Source organism: Amphibalanus amphitrite, unplaced genomic scaffold, assembly GCF_019059575.1.
Source record: "Amphibalanus amphitrite isolate SeventyFive unplaced genomic scaffold, NRLGWU_Aamphi_draft 001102F_arrow, whole genome shotgun sequence".
In the NCBI taxonomy this organism is placed as follows: domain Eukaryota; kingdom Metazoa; phylum Arthropoda; class Thecostraca; order Balanomorpha; family Balanidae; genus Amphibalanus; species Amphibalanus amphitrite.
Genome location: NW_024882596.1, coordinates 150,124 through 166,608, shown reverse-complemented (window position 1 = coordinate 166,608; position 16,485 = coordinate 150,124). Strand labels below are relative to the sequence as shown.

At 48.9% G+C, this 16,485-nt stretch overlaps 1 protein-coding gene across 3 annotated transcripts; it reads right to left on the bottom strand.

Annotated features, from left to right (window-relative positions):
• Positions 1–255: 255 nt before the first annotated feature.
• On the bottom strand, positions 256–12,176 carry LOC122370137. Of its 3 annotated transcripts, none has more exons than XM_043345443.1 (6): positions 12,141–12,176; positions 6,745–6,859; positions 6,112–6,338; positions 4,440–4,616; positions 3,460–3,581; positions 256–1,487 (listed from the first exon to the last, which is right to left on the bottom strand). In XM_043345443.1, the coding sequence occupies exons 2-6, from the start codon at positions 6,805–6,807 to the stop codon at positions 1,339–1,341; spliced, it is 738 nt and encodes a 245-aa protein (XP_043201378.1). In that variant the 5' UTR covers positions 6,808–6,859; positions 12,141–12,176; the 3' UTR covers positions 256–1,338. The 3 variants fall into 3 exon arrangements, with proteins under 3 accessions (XP_043201378.1, XP_043201377.1, XP_043201376.1); XM_043345442.1 differs by lacking the exon at positions 12,141–12,176 and adding an exon at positions 12,007–12,128; XM_043345441.1 differs by lacking the exon at positions 12,141–12,176 and adding an exon at positions 12,007–12,070 and having other exon boundaries at positions 3,460–3,584.
• Positions 12,177–16,485: the final 4,309 nt, after the last annotated feature.

Genomic DNA, 16,485 nt, shown 5'->3' with positions numbered 1-16,485 from the left:
GGACATTACTGTACTCCTGGGAGGGTGGTTAAAAATGGTTGCGGATAGGGGTACCCGCGAAACACCGGTTTACTCGTCGGCCTCGGGTTAAATTGTTTTCAGTGTGGGACGTTCCTTTTAGGCGCCACTGGCAGTTCCCCTCCCCCCGACCATCGCTGGCCCCGCACGGTGCCGACGCCAGGGCGCTCAGTGCCGACCAAACCACCTTGTGCTACATATGGGGTCACCCCGTGCGACTCCATGTCTAAATCACAATTACAAGTCATAAAAACGTGTATTGCACGAAGTCAATGCGGCCAGGCCGCCAGTGGCATCAAACGTCTTCGAGAAAGGTGAGATAAATATTCGTAAATGTTCTATTTGATATCAAAAGCTAAGTGTAGCTTATCCATATTCCGTAACTGTATGAGACGCAACCATAGCTTTTCAGTGCGAAATGTGTCACTGAGAGAGCACTTTGGGACAATTTCACACTTCACAATATACCAACAACAAACAAATTGCGGGGCAATGGAAAGTAACAACTAAATATGGAAGCTGAATTACGATGCACTCATAAAACAAACAGCGGGCAAATAATACGGATGACCAGCAGTCGCCGAAATTGTACTCTATAGAAAACAACCAGCAATTTCAAACACAACATATTTATGCAAGTTGAAACGGTTCTATGAATAAAAGTCATACGACAGCCGAGGAACTTATAATGAAACGCGTCGGCAACAGCACAGGCTGCTCGAAAGTCGAAACGAGTAACACTCACACTTTTGATAAATAATGCTTCAGGAAGAACATAACAATAACAACACAACAATGCGCATTGCGCAAGTAATAAAATGAGAAAAAAATGTTGCGGAAATATCAAATATGAAGCACACGTATGATCACTGTAAATTGTTCTGTTTATGAACAGGTAGATTGTAGCATCCGGCCGGTAGGTACTCTATTGCACACCAATGATATGACCAGCGATAGATACTATAGAAAAACTACACGAAATCGAAACACTGCTACAAAACAATCCACAACAAATACAGTGTGATAAATATATAAATAAGTTAATAAATAAGTTAATTAAACGTAATACAAAAATCGAAACAAGAATAGTAACATGGAAAGATGAACGTGAGCTATGTACAGATGACGATGCGTTTGAAGTGGGAATCCCTAGGTGGCTACGGGACGCTGCAGCGGGGGTGTCTTATCAGTCCGGTGCGGCGGCAGTGAAGGCCCGACTGCAGGCAATCCTACCCGTCAGCGGCGGCCCCCACCTGTCCCGGTGGCACGGCGGCCGTCCCCATCGCGGCTGCCCCGGTCAGGGCGGCCACTCGGCGGCGGCTAGAAGTTGAGCGAGCGCCGCGCCTTGGTGTTCTCCTCGTAGTAGATCTTGTGGATCCGGAACGGCGCGCTGGTGTAGGCCAGGCTGAGCCGCATCCGCCGGCGCCACTTGGCCTCGGGCGGCGGCGGCGGCATCGTGGCGTCGCCGTCTGCGGCGGGGGGCACAGTCGGCGCCCGTCAGACATATCATCAGTCCTACATACCCTAAATCAACATATAGCCACGGTGGGGCACGGTCGGCGCCCGTCAGACATATCATCAGTCCTACATACCCTAAATCAACATATAGCCACGATGGGGCACGGTCGGCGCCCGTCAGACATATCATCAGTCCTACATACCCTAAATCAACATATAGCCACGATGGGGCACGGTCGGCGCCCGTCAGACATATCATCAGTCCTACATACCTACATACAGTTACGGCGGGGCACGGTCGGCGCCCGTCAGACATATCATCAGTCCTAGCCCCCTCCATATCAATGTAGGGCACGGCCGGTATCCGTCCTCGCCATCCTCAGTCCAACAAACCCATCCGCATCCCCGGCTCACTCTCCGGCCTGTCCAGGCTCACTCTCCCTGACGGTCATCCCACCTGACAACCGGCGGATGACGTCGGGTCCCCAACGGCACCTCAGTAATTCCTCTCCGGGGTGACCGTTTGGGAGGCGGGCGGACTGTCCCTACGGGGCAATCCGATCTAGTTCACAAGTTATGAGCCATATGTCATAAAATATCAAAAATCGGGGAAATCTAGCATTTGATATGCCCTGGAACCTCGCCGTTAACCGCTAAACAAAATGGCATTTGTGCTTTCTACAATATTTTGATCTCTCGATAGCCGCGTGGCGTGTGCCGCTACGATGCCAGCCAAGGAGCCAAGTTGAGGGGGCGATGAAACCCTCTCATCTAACATCGGTGCGTTTAATTACCTATCAATAGAAAAACACAATTCTAACGCATAGTGTCTGTCTATTTCAAACAACCTGCGGTTACGACTGGACCACCGTGCTATACCGCGGTATAAGAAAGGTCCTTTTTTAAATACTATTTTGAGGCTTTAAGCTGGATTTGCAATAGGCAGACAGGAATAATTATAAGGATTTAAGTTGGGGAATGTCCAGATTGCCTCCGAAACGTTTGACAAGCTTTTGGACATAGCTTGCCGCCTGTAACTTTGTAGCGAATTAGAAGACCAGGGTAAAATGTCCCCCACCCTACGGCCTACGGTTCCACGCAAACCACCTCCACGGCACAGGTTTTATGTCAAACACTTCCTGCCGTTAAAACCAAGCTGATTGGTTGACGATTATGATATATCCACAAAGAAGCCAGCAAAAAAAAAAAAAAACTAAAAAAGGACAATGAAATGGTTTCGCCATCGCTATATAGGTAATAATCTACCAGGAAAGTACGTCTGATGTAGTTAACTATAACTGCATGGGTACATTTTCCGCAACGTCCTATATCTGGATTTATAACTGTGAGATATTCAGTGTACAAAAAAAGCAACGTAATAGAAGGTAAACGTTACGCCTGTTGTAGCATGGCCAGTGGTCACCGTAAAACGCATCGAAACACCTGCATCGAATCAATGGCATTATTGCTTGTAAGAAAGATCAGCATTACCATACCCTAAAAAAAAACTCAAGCCGAACCATTGATAGATCAAATGGTTTCATCGTAGCCATAGGCTGCTGTGACCGTCGAATAAAACGCTTAACCAAGTAAAATAGCCGTACACTCATAATTCATATCGAAAATCGTAAGAAACATGCTTGATAAACCCGGAATTATCAGTCATTTTCTTACATTTTTTTTTTTGTATATTTATGAGAGCTGCACGGTTATGTTACTTGATTACATATTTAAGCATGTCTCTCAAAACGGTGCCAACAATAGAGCAGAAAAATACTTGTCAAAAATGCGTTACATACGTCTTTCCGCGCAGTTTTTCCCTGTACCATTTGGAAATAACTGACTGACATGGTTCGTGGCTGCCCCCCCCCCCCCCCCACACACACACGGGTTGGCGGGCGCTGCGGGCGTAAGTACCCAAAACCCATCGTCTACGGTGTCCCTGTCACTGGCCCCCCGGATGTCAGCGGGGGTATATCTCACCTTCCACGGTGTCCCTGTCGGCCCAGGGTCCGTCGAAGGCCAGCGCTCCGGACAGGCGCAGCAGTCGCATCGGACCGAACTCGCTCTCCTCGAGCTGCGAGCTGTCGTAGCTGCTGCACAGACTGCTGGCAGCACACGGACGGATCGGGGTTACATATAGCTGGCCGGACACCGGAGTTACAGCTGGACACGGGCGGAGCGGAGTTATAGCCGGGGACAGCGCGGGGTCATAGCCGGGGACAGCGGGGTCATAGCCGGGGACAGCTCAGGATTATGGCCAGGGACAGCAAGGTTACAGTTGGACACGGGCAGAGCGGGTTGTAGCCGGGGATCGGGGATATAGCCGGGGACAGCGGGGTTATAGCCGGGGACAGTGGGGTTATAGCCTGGGACAGCGGGGTTACAGTTGGACACGGGCGGAGCGGGTTGTAGCCGGGGATCGGGGATATAGCCGGGGACAGCGGGGTTATAGCCGGGGACAGTGGGGTTATAGCCTGGGACAGCGGGGTTACAGTTGGACACGGGCGGAGCGGGTTGTAGCCGGGGATCGGGGATATAGCCGGGGACAGCGGGGTTATAGCCGGGGACAGTGGGGTTATAGCCTGGGACAGCGGGGTTACAGTTGGACACGGGCGGAGCGGGTTGTAGCCGGGGATCGGGGATATAGCCGGGGACAGCGGGGTTATAGTCGGGAACAGCTGGTTATAGCCTGGGACAGCGGGGTTACAGTTGGACACGGACGGAGTGGGTTGTAGCCGGGGATCAGGGTTATGGCCGGAGACAGCGGGGTTATAGTCGGGAACAGCAGCGGGACACCCGACCGGAGACAGAGCTCGGCTCATGCGATCGGGGCCCGGGCCATATTCATAAGATTGCAACAGTTGGGGAATATTCAGTATTCTAATAGTGTTTTGAATCATCTTGCAAGTACGCTATTTAATGTGTCGCTTGATCATCGTGCCTTATACGGCGGTCCGCACCTGAACGTGGAGTCAGAGCCGGCCGACATGGACGAGTGACGCGAGTGGCCCGTGCCGCCGCCGCCGCCGCCGCCGCCGGCCGGTGGCGCCAGCAGACTCAGCGCCAGCAGGCCGGCCGTCAGCGACGCGTCGTCACCGTCGGCCTCGTCGCGCGCCGGCGCCCGCTTCCGCACCCGTCTGTCGGCGGAGACATACCCGGTGTCGGGTGGCGGGCGGCGCGTGGCCGGCCGGCCGTCAGGTGTCACACGGCGCCGGACAGGCTGGGTGTCGGGTGTCATACATCCCCGCGCCGGCCGGCGGCTTTAGTGCAGCGCTCAAACGTCGGTTGCAGTGTTCGGCCATGAACGGTCGCGCCTAGGCAGGGGTGCCCAGAGCCGTGTTCTCATCAAGCTGCAGGATCCTATCGCCAAATGCCGTGCTGTTTACCATGGGAGGGACAGACTCAAGACTGCAGGTAGGTACCGGCAGACCAGTATTTTGCATGTATAATTTATGCCAGGGTCAAATGCGGACCATATTCTGAGACTCTGGCGGGCAGCAAACAAAGCAGCGGTCGAGGTCGCGCTGTTACCGGCAGAGACCACAAGGACGCTGAATGTCAGAGAAGGAGCTCTGAAGCCTGAAGGTGACTGAAACTCCTCAAAGTCAAGAAATGGCCACTGCTTAGTGAAACTATAATAGCCATTTTCACGACGGGCTATCCGGCGAGTTCACCTGATTGAACCTGATTCGACCAAATCTGCACCTAATTTCTTTTACAGCAAATATCTTTATTTTGTGAATTTATTTAAGTGTTTTGATCGATGATACTCTCTGATAACATGGCAAAGCAGGCATATAAGCAAATAGTGCAACCCTAGCTGATAGCTACCTACTAAGAGACAAACTGAACCTGATTTGACCAAATCTGCACCTGTCTGCACCAGATGTGCACCAAATGTGTACCAGATGGCCGTCGTGAAAACGGCTAATATCTACTCCCGATTGTGGATCCTGATTCCTGTGGGTTAATTCGAAACGTTATCATAAATTCAATTTTTACGTTTATAAATGAATAAAACAGAAGCCCTCGATGAAATCAAGCTATCCAAGAAAACCATCCAAGAAAACGTCTCGCGCAAAGTTTCTTGGATGGCTGGATTGCATTGCAAGACTGCATCAATCAAACATACAGGAACTAAACATTAAGTCTGACGTCGGGCAATGCATGCATTTCCGTACTTCGAGCTCATCATTGTCGAAAGAACGGTGGCGAATACGTCGGAAACTGAATTACTTTGACACGACGCTACCTCAATAAAGCATCAATGAAAAAAATTGGATTACCTATGCATCATAAAGCTGACAGCACTGGAAGGCGCAGTATGATAAGCAAATGCAGCCATGTGAAGACGAACTGGAGCAATGCAATGACTTTACACAGAAACGGTTACAGAGGAGGCCTGGACATAGAAACTGGACAAACGGAAACGGGAAATGACACTCGTGAGCTCTACTGACGTCTCTTTCAGTTGATCGTTATTGACTTTCAGAATCGCAGCTACAAACTAACGCCCACTGGTTCAAAGACAACGGATATGCTGAGGCTGCCAGTGGAAAGAGTAGCATATTCACCATTGCAGTGACACCGAGGCAGCACGGGGCGGCCCGTGGCGCGCGGGGCGGTGCTGACCTGCAGATGTGCGGCACCCGTTCGGCGCGGCTGTACTCGTGGTGTGTGACGGGCAGCTCGCACTGCAGGAACGACATGACCCGGCCGCGGCCCTGCAGCAGCACTCCGAACCAGTCGAGCTCGCAGTCCTCTGCCAGCAGCTGCTGCGTCCGCTGGCACCGGTCGCCGTCCACGCACGCCACGTAGGTGCGCAGCAGCTCCTCGTCCACGCAGTCCAGCGCGCCCGGCTGCCGCCAGCCAGCCGAGGTGAGTGGAGAGAAATACACCGTGGATGGACAGACAACAACCAACAGACAACAGCACAAGAACCAACAGACAACAGACAACAGCACAACAACCGACCTAGACAACTGCCGCAGTGATCAACGATCCGGTCCGACCTGCCACAACGAACGACAATTATGGTGTCCTGTGTACTCATCCGCAAACACCTTCAAAGCAGCTCTCGGCCTGGCAACACAAGATCGAGCTGTTTGACCCAATAATCCTCAGATGACTGACGAATGGTATTATTGGCAGCGGAAATAATCGGTATCCGCGTCTAAGGTAGACATTCCCCAACCCAACAAGACATCAAGTGCATTGAAACCACGATACCTGCAGGTAACGGAAATCTAAATGCCTTTAACGTACCAACGGTGTGATGTGAGCCGGTGATCGGTGGTCCTGGTAAAATGATGATTCCAGACAGGCCATCGTAATAGATGGACTTAGAGCTCCAGTTGCTGCTGTCAATCAAACGGTGCACCTGTAAATAAAGGAATTAAAGAATGCTAATACCTTCAGACTTGGCACACCATATCATGCATCTTTTCCTCCCATGTTTTAAAAATTTCAGACCTGATCAGGTCACCACGTTATTTCAAGGGACCCTACCTCAGAAAAAGTTCCACAGCCACAGCTGCACCGACTAAACCATCGCTTTGAAACTTTCAGCGATTGATAGGAGAAACAATTATATTATATCGGAATTTTGATATTTACGACCAAAGGTCAGGTAAATTTTGCGACCTCTCGACTATGAGTCAATAGGAGAAAATTGAAATGTGCCTCTTTTGGACCAAAGTCAAACTAAACACTCAAACATCGGATAACAGGTTAACATGATACACTGAATCAGGAAATTGCCACCAATGACCCCTCTTTAACTTAATGTCCCTGAGGTCATCTCAGGTTGAGGTCATGAAGAGTTTCCACAGTTTTTTTTTTATACAACTTTTGATAGAGACGTGCTAGAGCGATGAAAACACCTTAGATGAGTTCAGCTCGACGATACGGATCGGCTGACACAACATGACTCTGACCTTATGTCAAATTTTCAAAATGCCCATTCAAGGTCAAACTATAGTTAATTTGACACGTCTCGACGAGAGGAACCCGATGCTGGCTAAAGCAATGCCGTGAAATGTCGTGACTTCCGGAGTTAGAAGATCAATTACAGAAAAACACTTTTCGTAAAAAAATGGCTGTTTCAAAGCTCGTGGTGTGTGACGGTAATTCAGTCAACGTAGCCCTCTTGAGGCTAAACCGTTGACCCAAGGACCAATCTGAGAAATTATCTCAGAAAGAAGGAGCTTACAAGAACTGACGATTGCGCTTATTCCACGGCGCTGTAACATTATTAGCTGCTCAGATATGCGCCGATTTGTCAAAAATGTCACAATGGGCAAAATTTAACCTTAGACAACTATTCGTGACCTGATCTTTGACCTGACCTAAAAATGGCAAAATATTTCTCTATTTTTTTACGCTCTTTCAAGTGCCGCAGCCGCAGGCCGCTTACCGCGTGTCGCAATGTGGCCCAGGAGCCGAGTTAGTAGGGGGCACAGTGACTATAAATAGCAGGGGGCATCCGGACATGCAAGCGCCCCAATGCTATTCCCCCCCCCCCCCCTAGCACGGCAAGGAAAATTCCAGACAGCCAGCTGCAGGCACGTAGCTAGGATTTGGCCAAGGGAGGGGCGGAGGAATCCCGGGGGCCTCCTTTCTACAGAGGGCCTCCTCCCTAAAGGGGCCTCCTTTCTACAGAGGGTCTCATGCCTACATAATTACATATACAATATAATGCAGACTTTTGTTCAGCTTTCATATGGCCAGCGCACTGGTATGTTTCTTTATTCTAACCGCTGCAGCGGTAAGAAACATAGGTACACATATCACAAGTCTCCGAGTGGCATTGGCAAAAAAAAAACTTGGGCGCCGCCGGCGGCGGCGGCGGCGGCCGGACCGCAGCAGGAGGGGGAGGATCTGCGAGGAATGGGTGGATACTGGATGACGGCAAGAGTAACACTTGGTGTATTATCATATATCGTTCAAGCGCTTAACCGTATTCCGGGCGGGCTCTGAAAGACTCTGAATCGGGCGGGGGCCTTTTTGGCCCTCGTCAGAACTCGAAAAGCACGAATCGTAGCGACTAGCGACAAACGGCAACGGCGTTTGATAGTTCGTTGAACGACTTACAACTTTTGTAAACAACTTTTTTGGGTCAGGTCAATATTGAGGTCGCCAGAGGTCATAACAAATAATATGGTTTATAACGACCTACATAGATAGGTCAACTTCAAAATCTGACCTAGGAAGGTCACGCTGGGTACCAATCGGCGCGTCATGACCAGGCGAACGGTTTGGTACACTAACAACTATTTAGCCCCATCATGTCGTGATTTATTGGCTAAAAACTGTTGATGACCTCACCTCACCTCAGATGATCCTTCCCGGTGCCCCTGTCAGTAAATGCCACCTGGGTGCTTACAGATCAGCTAATCTGACGTAATTCAGAAAGAATTGGGTGATTTTGACTCGTTTACCCAAAGCAGGACACAGTTCATTATATTTTCCAATAGGCTTGTCACGATTCTGACCTGACTGACGTCTGCAAGATTGAAACTATACGGTTATCAATTCTTTCTGTGTGAATGATGCCACGTTTACTTGCTGTAAGTAAAACATGGTTTCGTTAGTAAATTTTCCTAGGTCCAGGTGGTTTGCTTCATTTACGCCGTAGATGAAACAAACAAATCGATGGATAGGTATATATTAATTTCCCGGTCAAATGAATTATCATGAGTTGTGCGAAGCATGGCTATGGGAATATCACCACGGTCTGATAAATGGTTTGGGTTATTTCATGCATCGTAAAAATACCAACACAGCCACAGGTAACTATATATTACAGAAATGGGCTGCTGTGTTCATGCATTAACCCGCGCCCTGCCGGGGGGGGGGGGGGTGTTAAACAGCCCCTGCAGTTTACCGTGAATATCTCAAAAACGGCGGCGCGCCACACTTTATCCTACATCATTTCTACATATGTTGTGAAAATTTCAGACCCTGGTCACTTAAAGTCAGGTCACCAGGTCAGGTCAAATGACCTCACTACATAAGTTTCAATGTCTGCTAAAGCTACACGGAGTGACCAACGCTTTGAAACTTTCAGAGATGCAAATGCACAAGAGCGACAAAATGCAAAAAATGTATGTCTTGGAATTTTGATATCGATGACATAAGGTCAGGTCAATTTTGCGACCTTTAATTGAAAGTCGCGTTTTTAGACGGAAGTCATTATAAACACTCTAACACACTGAATTACTAGTATCTTTGACACACTGAACATGAAAATGGCACCCGTGACCCCTTTTTATAACCCTGAGGTCATCTCAGGTCACCAATGGTATCTGACTTTTTCGCGAATAACTTTTGATAGAGGCATGCTAGAGCGATGAATACACCTTAGTTGTGTTTGGCTCGACGATACGGATGGACTGATATGGAACTTAGCCCTTATCGGTCAGGTCATGACCTTGACCTGAGGCCAAATTTTCAAGTTGACCTTTCAAGGTCAATTGATAGTTCATTTCACACGTCTTGACGAGAGGAACACGATGCTGGTAAAGGGAAGTTCGTGCAAATTTTGAGACGAAAGTTATTGCCGAAAACTGGTTTCCGAAAATATCGGCTATTTTGGCAGTTTTTGCGGCCACTGCAGGTAAAACCGTTGACGGCAAAACCGTTGACGGCACCCGGCATGATTTCTCTGAGCGCATTTATACAAATAATTTGTCTACATAGGATAGGGCCTTCTGTTTACAGAGGACCTCCTCCCCTGTCCCTTCCTACAGTGGGCGGCGACGCGGTTGGGAGTCTATTCTGTACAGTTTCCTGAGTTCTCAGTTATAGTGAGAACTGAGAACTCTCTATAGAGAGTAGCAGGGAACAGAAGACGGAAGGTAATTTGCTTACAGTGGGCCTCCACTCTATGTATGTACTTAATATACGACGCTGTCTGACTACCGGGGGCCTCCTGCCCACAGAGGGCCTCTTATCTACAGAGGGCTTACTCTCTACAGATTGCCTCTTATCTACAGAGGGCCTCCTCTCTGCTGAGGGTGTCTTTCTCTCCAGAGGGCCTCCTTTACAGAGGGCATCCTCTCTACAGAGGGCCTCCTCTCTAGTCTCTACAGGGACCTCCTCTCTACAGAGGGATTCCTATCTACATATGTAGGGCCTCCTCTCTTCAGAATCTCGTCTCTACACAGGACCTCCTCTATACAGAGGACCTCATCTCTGCAAAGGGCCTCCTCTCTTCAGAGGGCCTTCACTCTACAGACGGCCTCCTACCTACAGAGGACCTCCTTTCTACTGAGGGAGTCCTCCTCTACAGAGGGCCTCCTCTCTTCAAAGGGCCTTCTGATTTCAGACGGTTTCCTCTTTACAGAGGGCCTGCTCTCTACGGAGGGCCTCCTTTTTACAGAGGGCCTCTTTTTACAGAGGGCGTCCTTTTTGCAGAGGGCCTCCTCTCTACAGGGGGTCTCCTCTCTAAGGGGGCCTCCTCTCTACACAGGGCCTCCTACCCACAGAGGGCCTCCTCTCTACTGAGGAGTCAGAGGGGCCCTAGCGGTCAGACACAGACACTAGTGGTTATTCACAGGAGATGAGAAGGGCCCTAGCTGTCACTTGTCAGGCTGGTCAGAGGGCCCTGATTGTTCTGACGTCATTTTTTAGATTCCTGCGTGAATTTCGTTCGCCTCCGACGTGATTTTGGCCAACGTGGGCCTTCGGCCCACGTTGGATTCAGGCCGAAAGGATTCAGGCCAACGTGGGCCTTCGGCCCACGTTGGCCTGAATCCTTTCGGGGGGCCTCCTGAAAACCCCAAGGGAGGGGCGGGCGCCCCCTCCGCCCCCCCTTGGCTACGTCCCTGGCCCAGCTGTCGGACGAGCGGGCGTCCTTACCGATAGGTACCTACCCCTACCTGTCTTGCAGTCCGAACGCAATGAGAAATCAATCGTCCAATAATAGGTATCCAGTATCCACAGTAGCGGCGGAACACCTTCAATTAAGGGGAGGGGGACACTGCCGACTTTTGGTCCCATTCTTTCCATGCAACGCCCATATGCCTAATGTTAAAATGCCAAAATCAAAGGGGGGCACGTTGCCCCGGTGCCCTCCCCGTTCCGCCGCATAGGTATGGGTATCCACTCTAAAAACGTGTAGGTTAGGTACTATCCGTTTTCACGACGGGCTATCCGGCGAGTGCACCTTTTTTTGACCAAATCTGCACCTAATCACTTCTACAGCAAATATCTTTATTTCATTAATTTATTTCAGTGATTTAATCGATAATACTCTCTGATAATATGACAAAGGAGGCATTTAAGCAATTAATGCAGCCCTAGCTGATAGGTACTACGAGACATAGGTACTGACCTGACACTGAACCTAATTTGACCAAATCTGCACCTAATCTGCACCAGATGTGCACCAAGTTGAAATGTGTACCAGATGGCCGTCGTGAAAACGGCTACTATCACCAAGAATTAAAGGTATTAAGCGAGAAGGCAGTGAACTGCTTTCACAATTTATTTCACCGGGAAATAAAATTTACCAGATTTACAAACCAAGCAAACAACGCCACGGCCAAGCCACGGCCACCACTCGTCCAACTCGCAAGTCGTAAACTTGTAAACAATGCCATGCGCTGCAACACGCGCTAAACCACGCGCTCGATGGCATTTAATAACATCGAATCTACCAATCATCATTCACCCGTCGGTTCCCCCCATCCAATGATATGCATTGTTTTGATTTTGATACATCACGTGACGTGACCATACCTAATTTTCTTACGTGAATGAGTTGGTTGCTTAGCAACCGCATTGACTCATAATGCACCTCTGATGTAAATATTCTGCTATCGTCATTCAATAAGAAGAAATCCCTCGTTTTGAATAAGATATTTTAGTTTTTTGCTTTTATTTTAGATATCAATATGGTCGTTTTTGTAAATAGGTTGTATTATTTCAGTTTTACTTAATTGAGGATAATTGATAAAATATATAATAATGCATTAGGGGCTGGGAGCTGTCATTTTTTTACTTGCTGACTTGTTGACGATATCTGCGCAGCTGTTTCAAAATATCACGCGAGTGAGAAAACAACGGTGCGTTTCCGCGCAGTTTCCGCGTCACAAGGTCGCATGCATTACTGCAATTTATCATTATCCTACATATATCAATCACCGGGATCTGGGGTTCAGAGCAAGTTCAGAGTATACAATAGAAGTATTTTATGCGGGTGACATAATACAGGACTGCGCCTCACGTTCCAAGTCGAAATGTAGGTTTCAATGCACCAGTGCTGCACATCAACATCGAAGCCGTCATATTCAGGTGAGGTGCTTCTCGGGAAGGGTTTTCGGTATCACGGTGTTTTTGTTATGCATTTGAAGTGAAAAATGAAAAAATCCTAGGAGCATTATGATACTTGATGATAACCCAATTCCCAAAACTGTAGGGAATGATCCCATTCACGTCATGTCCATAAAGTTAGCGTTGTATTCATATTCGTATTCGGATTCAAATTCGCGTAATTAGTTCAGTGGAGTAATTATTTCACGTCTGTCAAACTAGCAGCGAGTCCAGCAGCGAGAAACGGGCCATAAAATTTATTCATAGAGCCTTCTCAGCACGCTGATTCAGAAAATAGGTAATGGTTTCTAGGGTGGGAAACAATTAACCGTTCTCGAGATAGAACCCTCTAAACTTTTTCCCACCCATGACCGGGCCATCCCGATTTGGCTATACATTTCAATTTGCTTAGCAGAGCCTTCTCAGCACGCTGATTCCGAAAATCATTGTCTCTAGCCCGCGCCGGGCCGGGGGGGTGTTTGAACACCCCCCCCCCTGCGGTTTTTCGCAGATATCTCAAAAACGGCGGCGCGGAGCGCCGCCGTTTTTGGCACACCTGTTCGTGCATCTTTTCCGCACATGTTGTGAAAATTTCAGACCCAGGTCGCCTTAGGTCAGGTCACCAGGTCACGCCAAGTGACCTCACGTCAGAAAAAATAGGAATGCTCGTCATAGCTACACCGATTGATCGATTGTCTTGAAACTTTCAGCGATTGATAAGAGCAACTATATCTACAAAATGTTTATCTCGGAATTCGGTGACCTAAGGTCAGGTCAATTTTGCGGCCTCTCCATTATAAGTCAATGGGAGAAAATTGAAAAGCGTCTGTTTTGCACGGACACTATTCTAGACACTCTCAAACATCGAGATATAGGTACAATTGACACACTGAACCGGAAAATGGCAACTGTGACCCCTCGTTATGTCCCCGAGGTCATCTCAGGTCACGAACAGAATCTATCAGTTTTTCGCTAATAACTTCTGATAGAGGCGTGCTAGAGCGCTGAAAACGCCTTAGATGTGTTCGGCTCGACGTTGCGGATCGACTGATATGCAACATGACCTTTTCCGGTCAGGTCATGACCTTGACCTGAGGTCAAATTTTCAAGCTCACCTTTCAAGGTCAAATTATAGTTCATTCGACGCGTCTCGACGAGAGGAACACGTTGCTGGCAAAAGTAATGTCATGGCTCTTTTGAGTCAAAAGTTATTGCCAAAAAAACGCTTTTCGTAAAAACGGCTACTTTTGGAGTTTTTGCCCTCTGGAGGCTAAACCGTTGACCTGAGGTCAAATCTGAGAGCATTATTCAAAAAGGTCTGTAAAAGGGCTATCGAATGCGCTTTTCCGCGGCGCTGTAGCTCTATCGGTTCCCGAGATAGCCGTTGGCAGTTTCCAAAATGTTGAAATAGTCAATATTTTACCTTTGGTGACCTCTGGTGACCTGACCTTTGACCTGACCCAAAAAATGACCGAAGTGTTTTCGTCCTTATTTTAGACGTTCTTTCGATTGCCGCTTACCGCGTGTCGCTACGTGGCCCAGGAGCCGAGTTAGACGGGGGGTGTTCAGACACCCCCCCCCCCCCGGCCCGGCGCGGAATCTCAGAGCACCGGCCCGGCGCGGGCTAGGGTGAGATTCTTTACTGTTCTCGAGATAGAACCCTCTAAAGTTGTTTCCACCCATGACCGGGTCATCCCGATTGGGCTGAAAATTTGCTCACAGAGCCTTCTCGGCAAGCTGCTTCCGAAAATCACGGTCTCTAGAGACTAGAGTGGAAATCTTTACCGCTGTCGAGATAGATAAGATTAGTACGAGTATATAAGGATAAAAGAATGGATTCGATTCGCTACAAGCGTAATTTGCAGAAGGGAGCTCAAACATGCGCTCCATTCCTATGTAGCAGCGATGCGACATTATTTTGTTCGAATCGTTTGCGGTTTGATCATCTCAAATGAGAGGCCAAGATGCCAGTTCCAACCGACCAAGGCTAGCAACTTTCCAAGGTTATGTCGACTGGCTGGCACCTGACGCGGCATCGCATACCGATTAGAAGAGGTGCTTTACACTAAACATTATACAGTGTGCAGTCGCCAGAACGTCTGTGCTATGTGAATTTCCCCGCCATGCCGATCGCTCCCCATGCTATAGGGTGGGTGTCAAGGCCACCTGAAGTTCAGGTCAGGTCATTGACCTTTGATGACCTCGGTTCACTTTTTCTAGTTTAACATTTTCCTAGGCTAGTTTTTGGAGCTGAATTCGAATTTAGCAACCACATGAACATTTACGAAGTAGTTTTGGTGACTTCGTAACATGTTACGAAGCTGCCATAGGCGGTTGACACGTACTACGAATACCCGGCAGGACCCCTACTGGTTGACCTGACCTGACCTGACCCGACCTGGCTTAAATGCATGAAGACATCATCTGTGATCAAAACTAACATGACATTAGTGATCAGCACCCCGAAATAAAGTACAGCAGCCACACTTTACGACATTCTAACAGGTCCCGATTTTCCCGACTTTTGGGTCATTGACCTGACCTGGAAGTTCAACCAATGACCTAGGACCTTAAAATTGGGTATCATCGGCTTTCTCTCGTCACGGGCAGCACGCTCGTTTTTTTCTGCGAAGCTCTAGATTGATCAGGGGCGAAACAGCAAGGGGGTCCAACGGACCCCCCTCCCCTTATACGTAAGCGGCTGGAAAAACACATATGTACGGGCGAGGGTTAAGATACATGTGGCTTCCTTCAAATTGGCACCTATTAATGCACTTTCTGAGGTACATAGTAGTAGAAGGTACCAAACAAGCAAGTTGCAATGCTTGTACATATGTACCTAACAAATGCACAGTGACGGTCACCGGTAAGAAGGCATAAATAATATTGTCCGTACATTTGCAAGCGGTGTATTATTATGTTCTACACGTTACGGTTGTTTATTTTAGTTGCGCGTTCCTCGTTTCCCTTCTCGAGCGTTTTGTCGGGGCGGGACGTATTGTCACTCGCGACCTCTCACATGACCCCCCCCCCCTTCGACCAATCGCGTGCGAGTTCCGGGCCGGCGCTGACCTGGCGGGTTGGGCGCGGCCAGCCGCCCTTTCTGCGCCGGCCGTCGTGCAGGGCGCCGGTTTGTGTCGCGTCTGCGCCCCTGAACGGTGAGTTAGGTTCCGGCTGTCATGTGAATTCCCTACTTAATTAATTGTTATCGCTTTGGTGTACCTGGCGTTTGCATTTAATTGTTATTGCGCGTTTGTATTTTATTCCATGTGTTGCGTGTACGGTCCTGTATTTTATGTCGTTTTTCAGGACGCGGGGTTTCTGCTTTTCTGGCCCGAGCCTTCTTGTTGGACCTGCCTTGGTTTAGGGCCATGCAGCCCTGCAGTGTGTTGCGACGCATCGCTGTTTGCGGGGCGTCCCTGTCGCCCTGAAGATGTGCGCCTGGCAATACATGGTCCATACCGACTCAGCCTCTCTCCTGCCCCGGCCCACGCCACCAACCGTTGACAGCGGAGCGGTGGTTTACACATTGAATTAGGTACGGGCATATGTACACCGAACGGTAATGGCACGAACCAATGAAGTGCGTTAGTGGAGCTTCTAGAACCATGTCGATGACATTACAGTGCCGATTTTCTTGTGATTTGTATAGGTATCTTCACGTGCTGTCAGAGGTTCTGATTGACTGCA

Excerpts from the sequence above, each read along its gene's own strand:
- LOC122370137 (XM_043345441.1), bottom strand. The coding sequence starts at position 6,807 with ATGGCCTGTCTGGAATCATCATTTTACCAGGACCACCGATCACCGGCT. Across the intron at positions 4,617-6,111 it reads CGGGTGCCGCACATCTGCAG|ACGGGTGCGGAAGCGGGCGC; the intron begins GTCAGCACCGCC and ends CTCCGCCGACAG. Across the intron at positions 1,488-3,459 it reads CGACAGGGACACCGTGGAAG|ACGGCGACGCCACGATGCCG; the intron begins GTGAGATATACC and ends CCCCCGCCGCAG.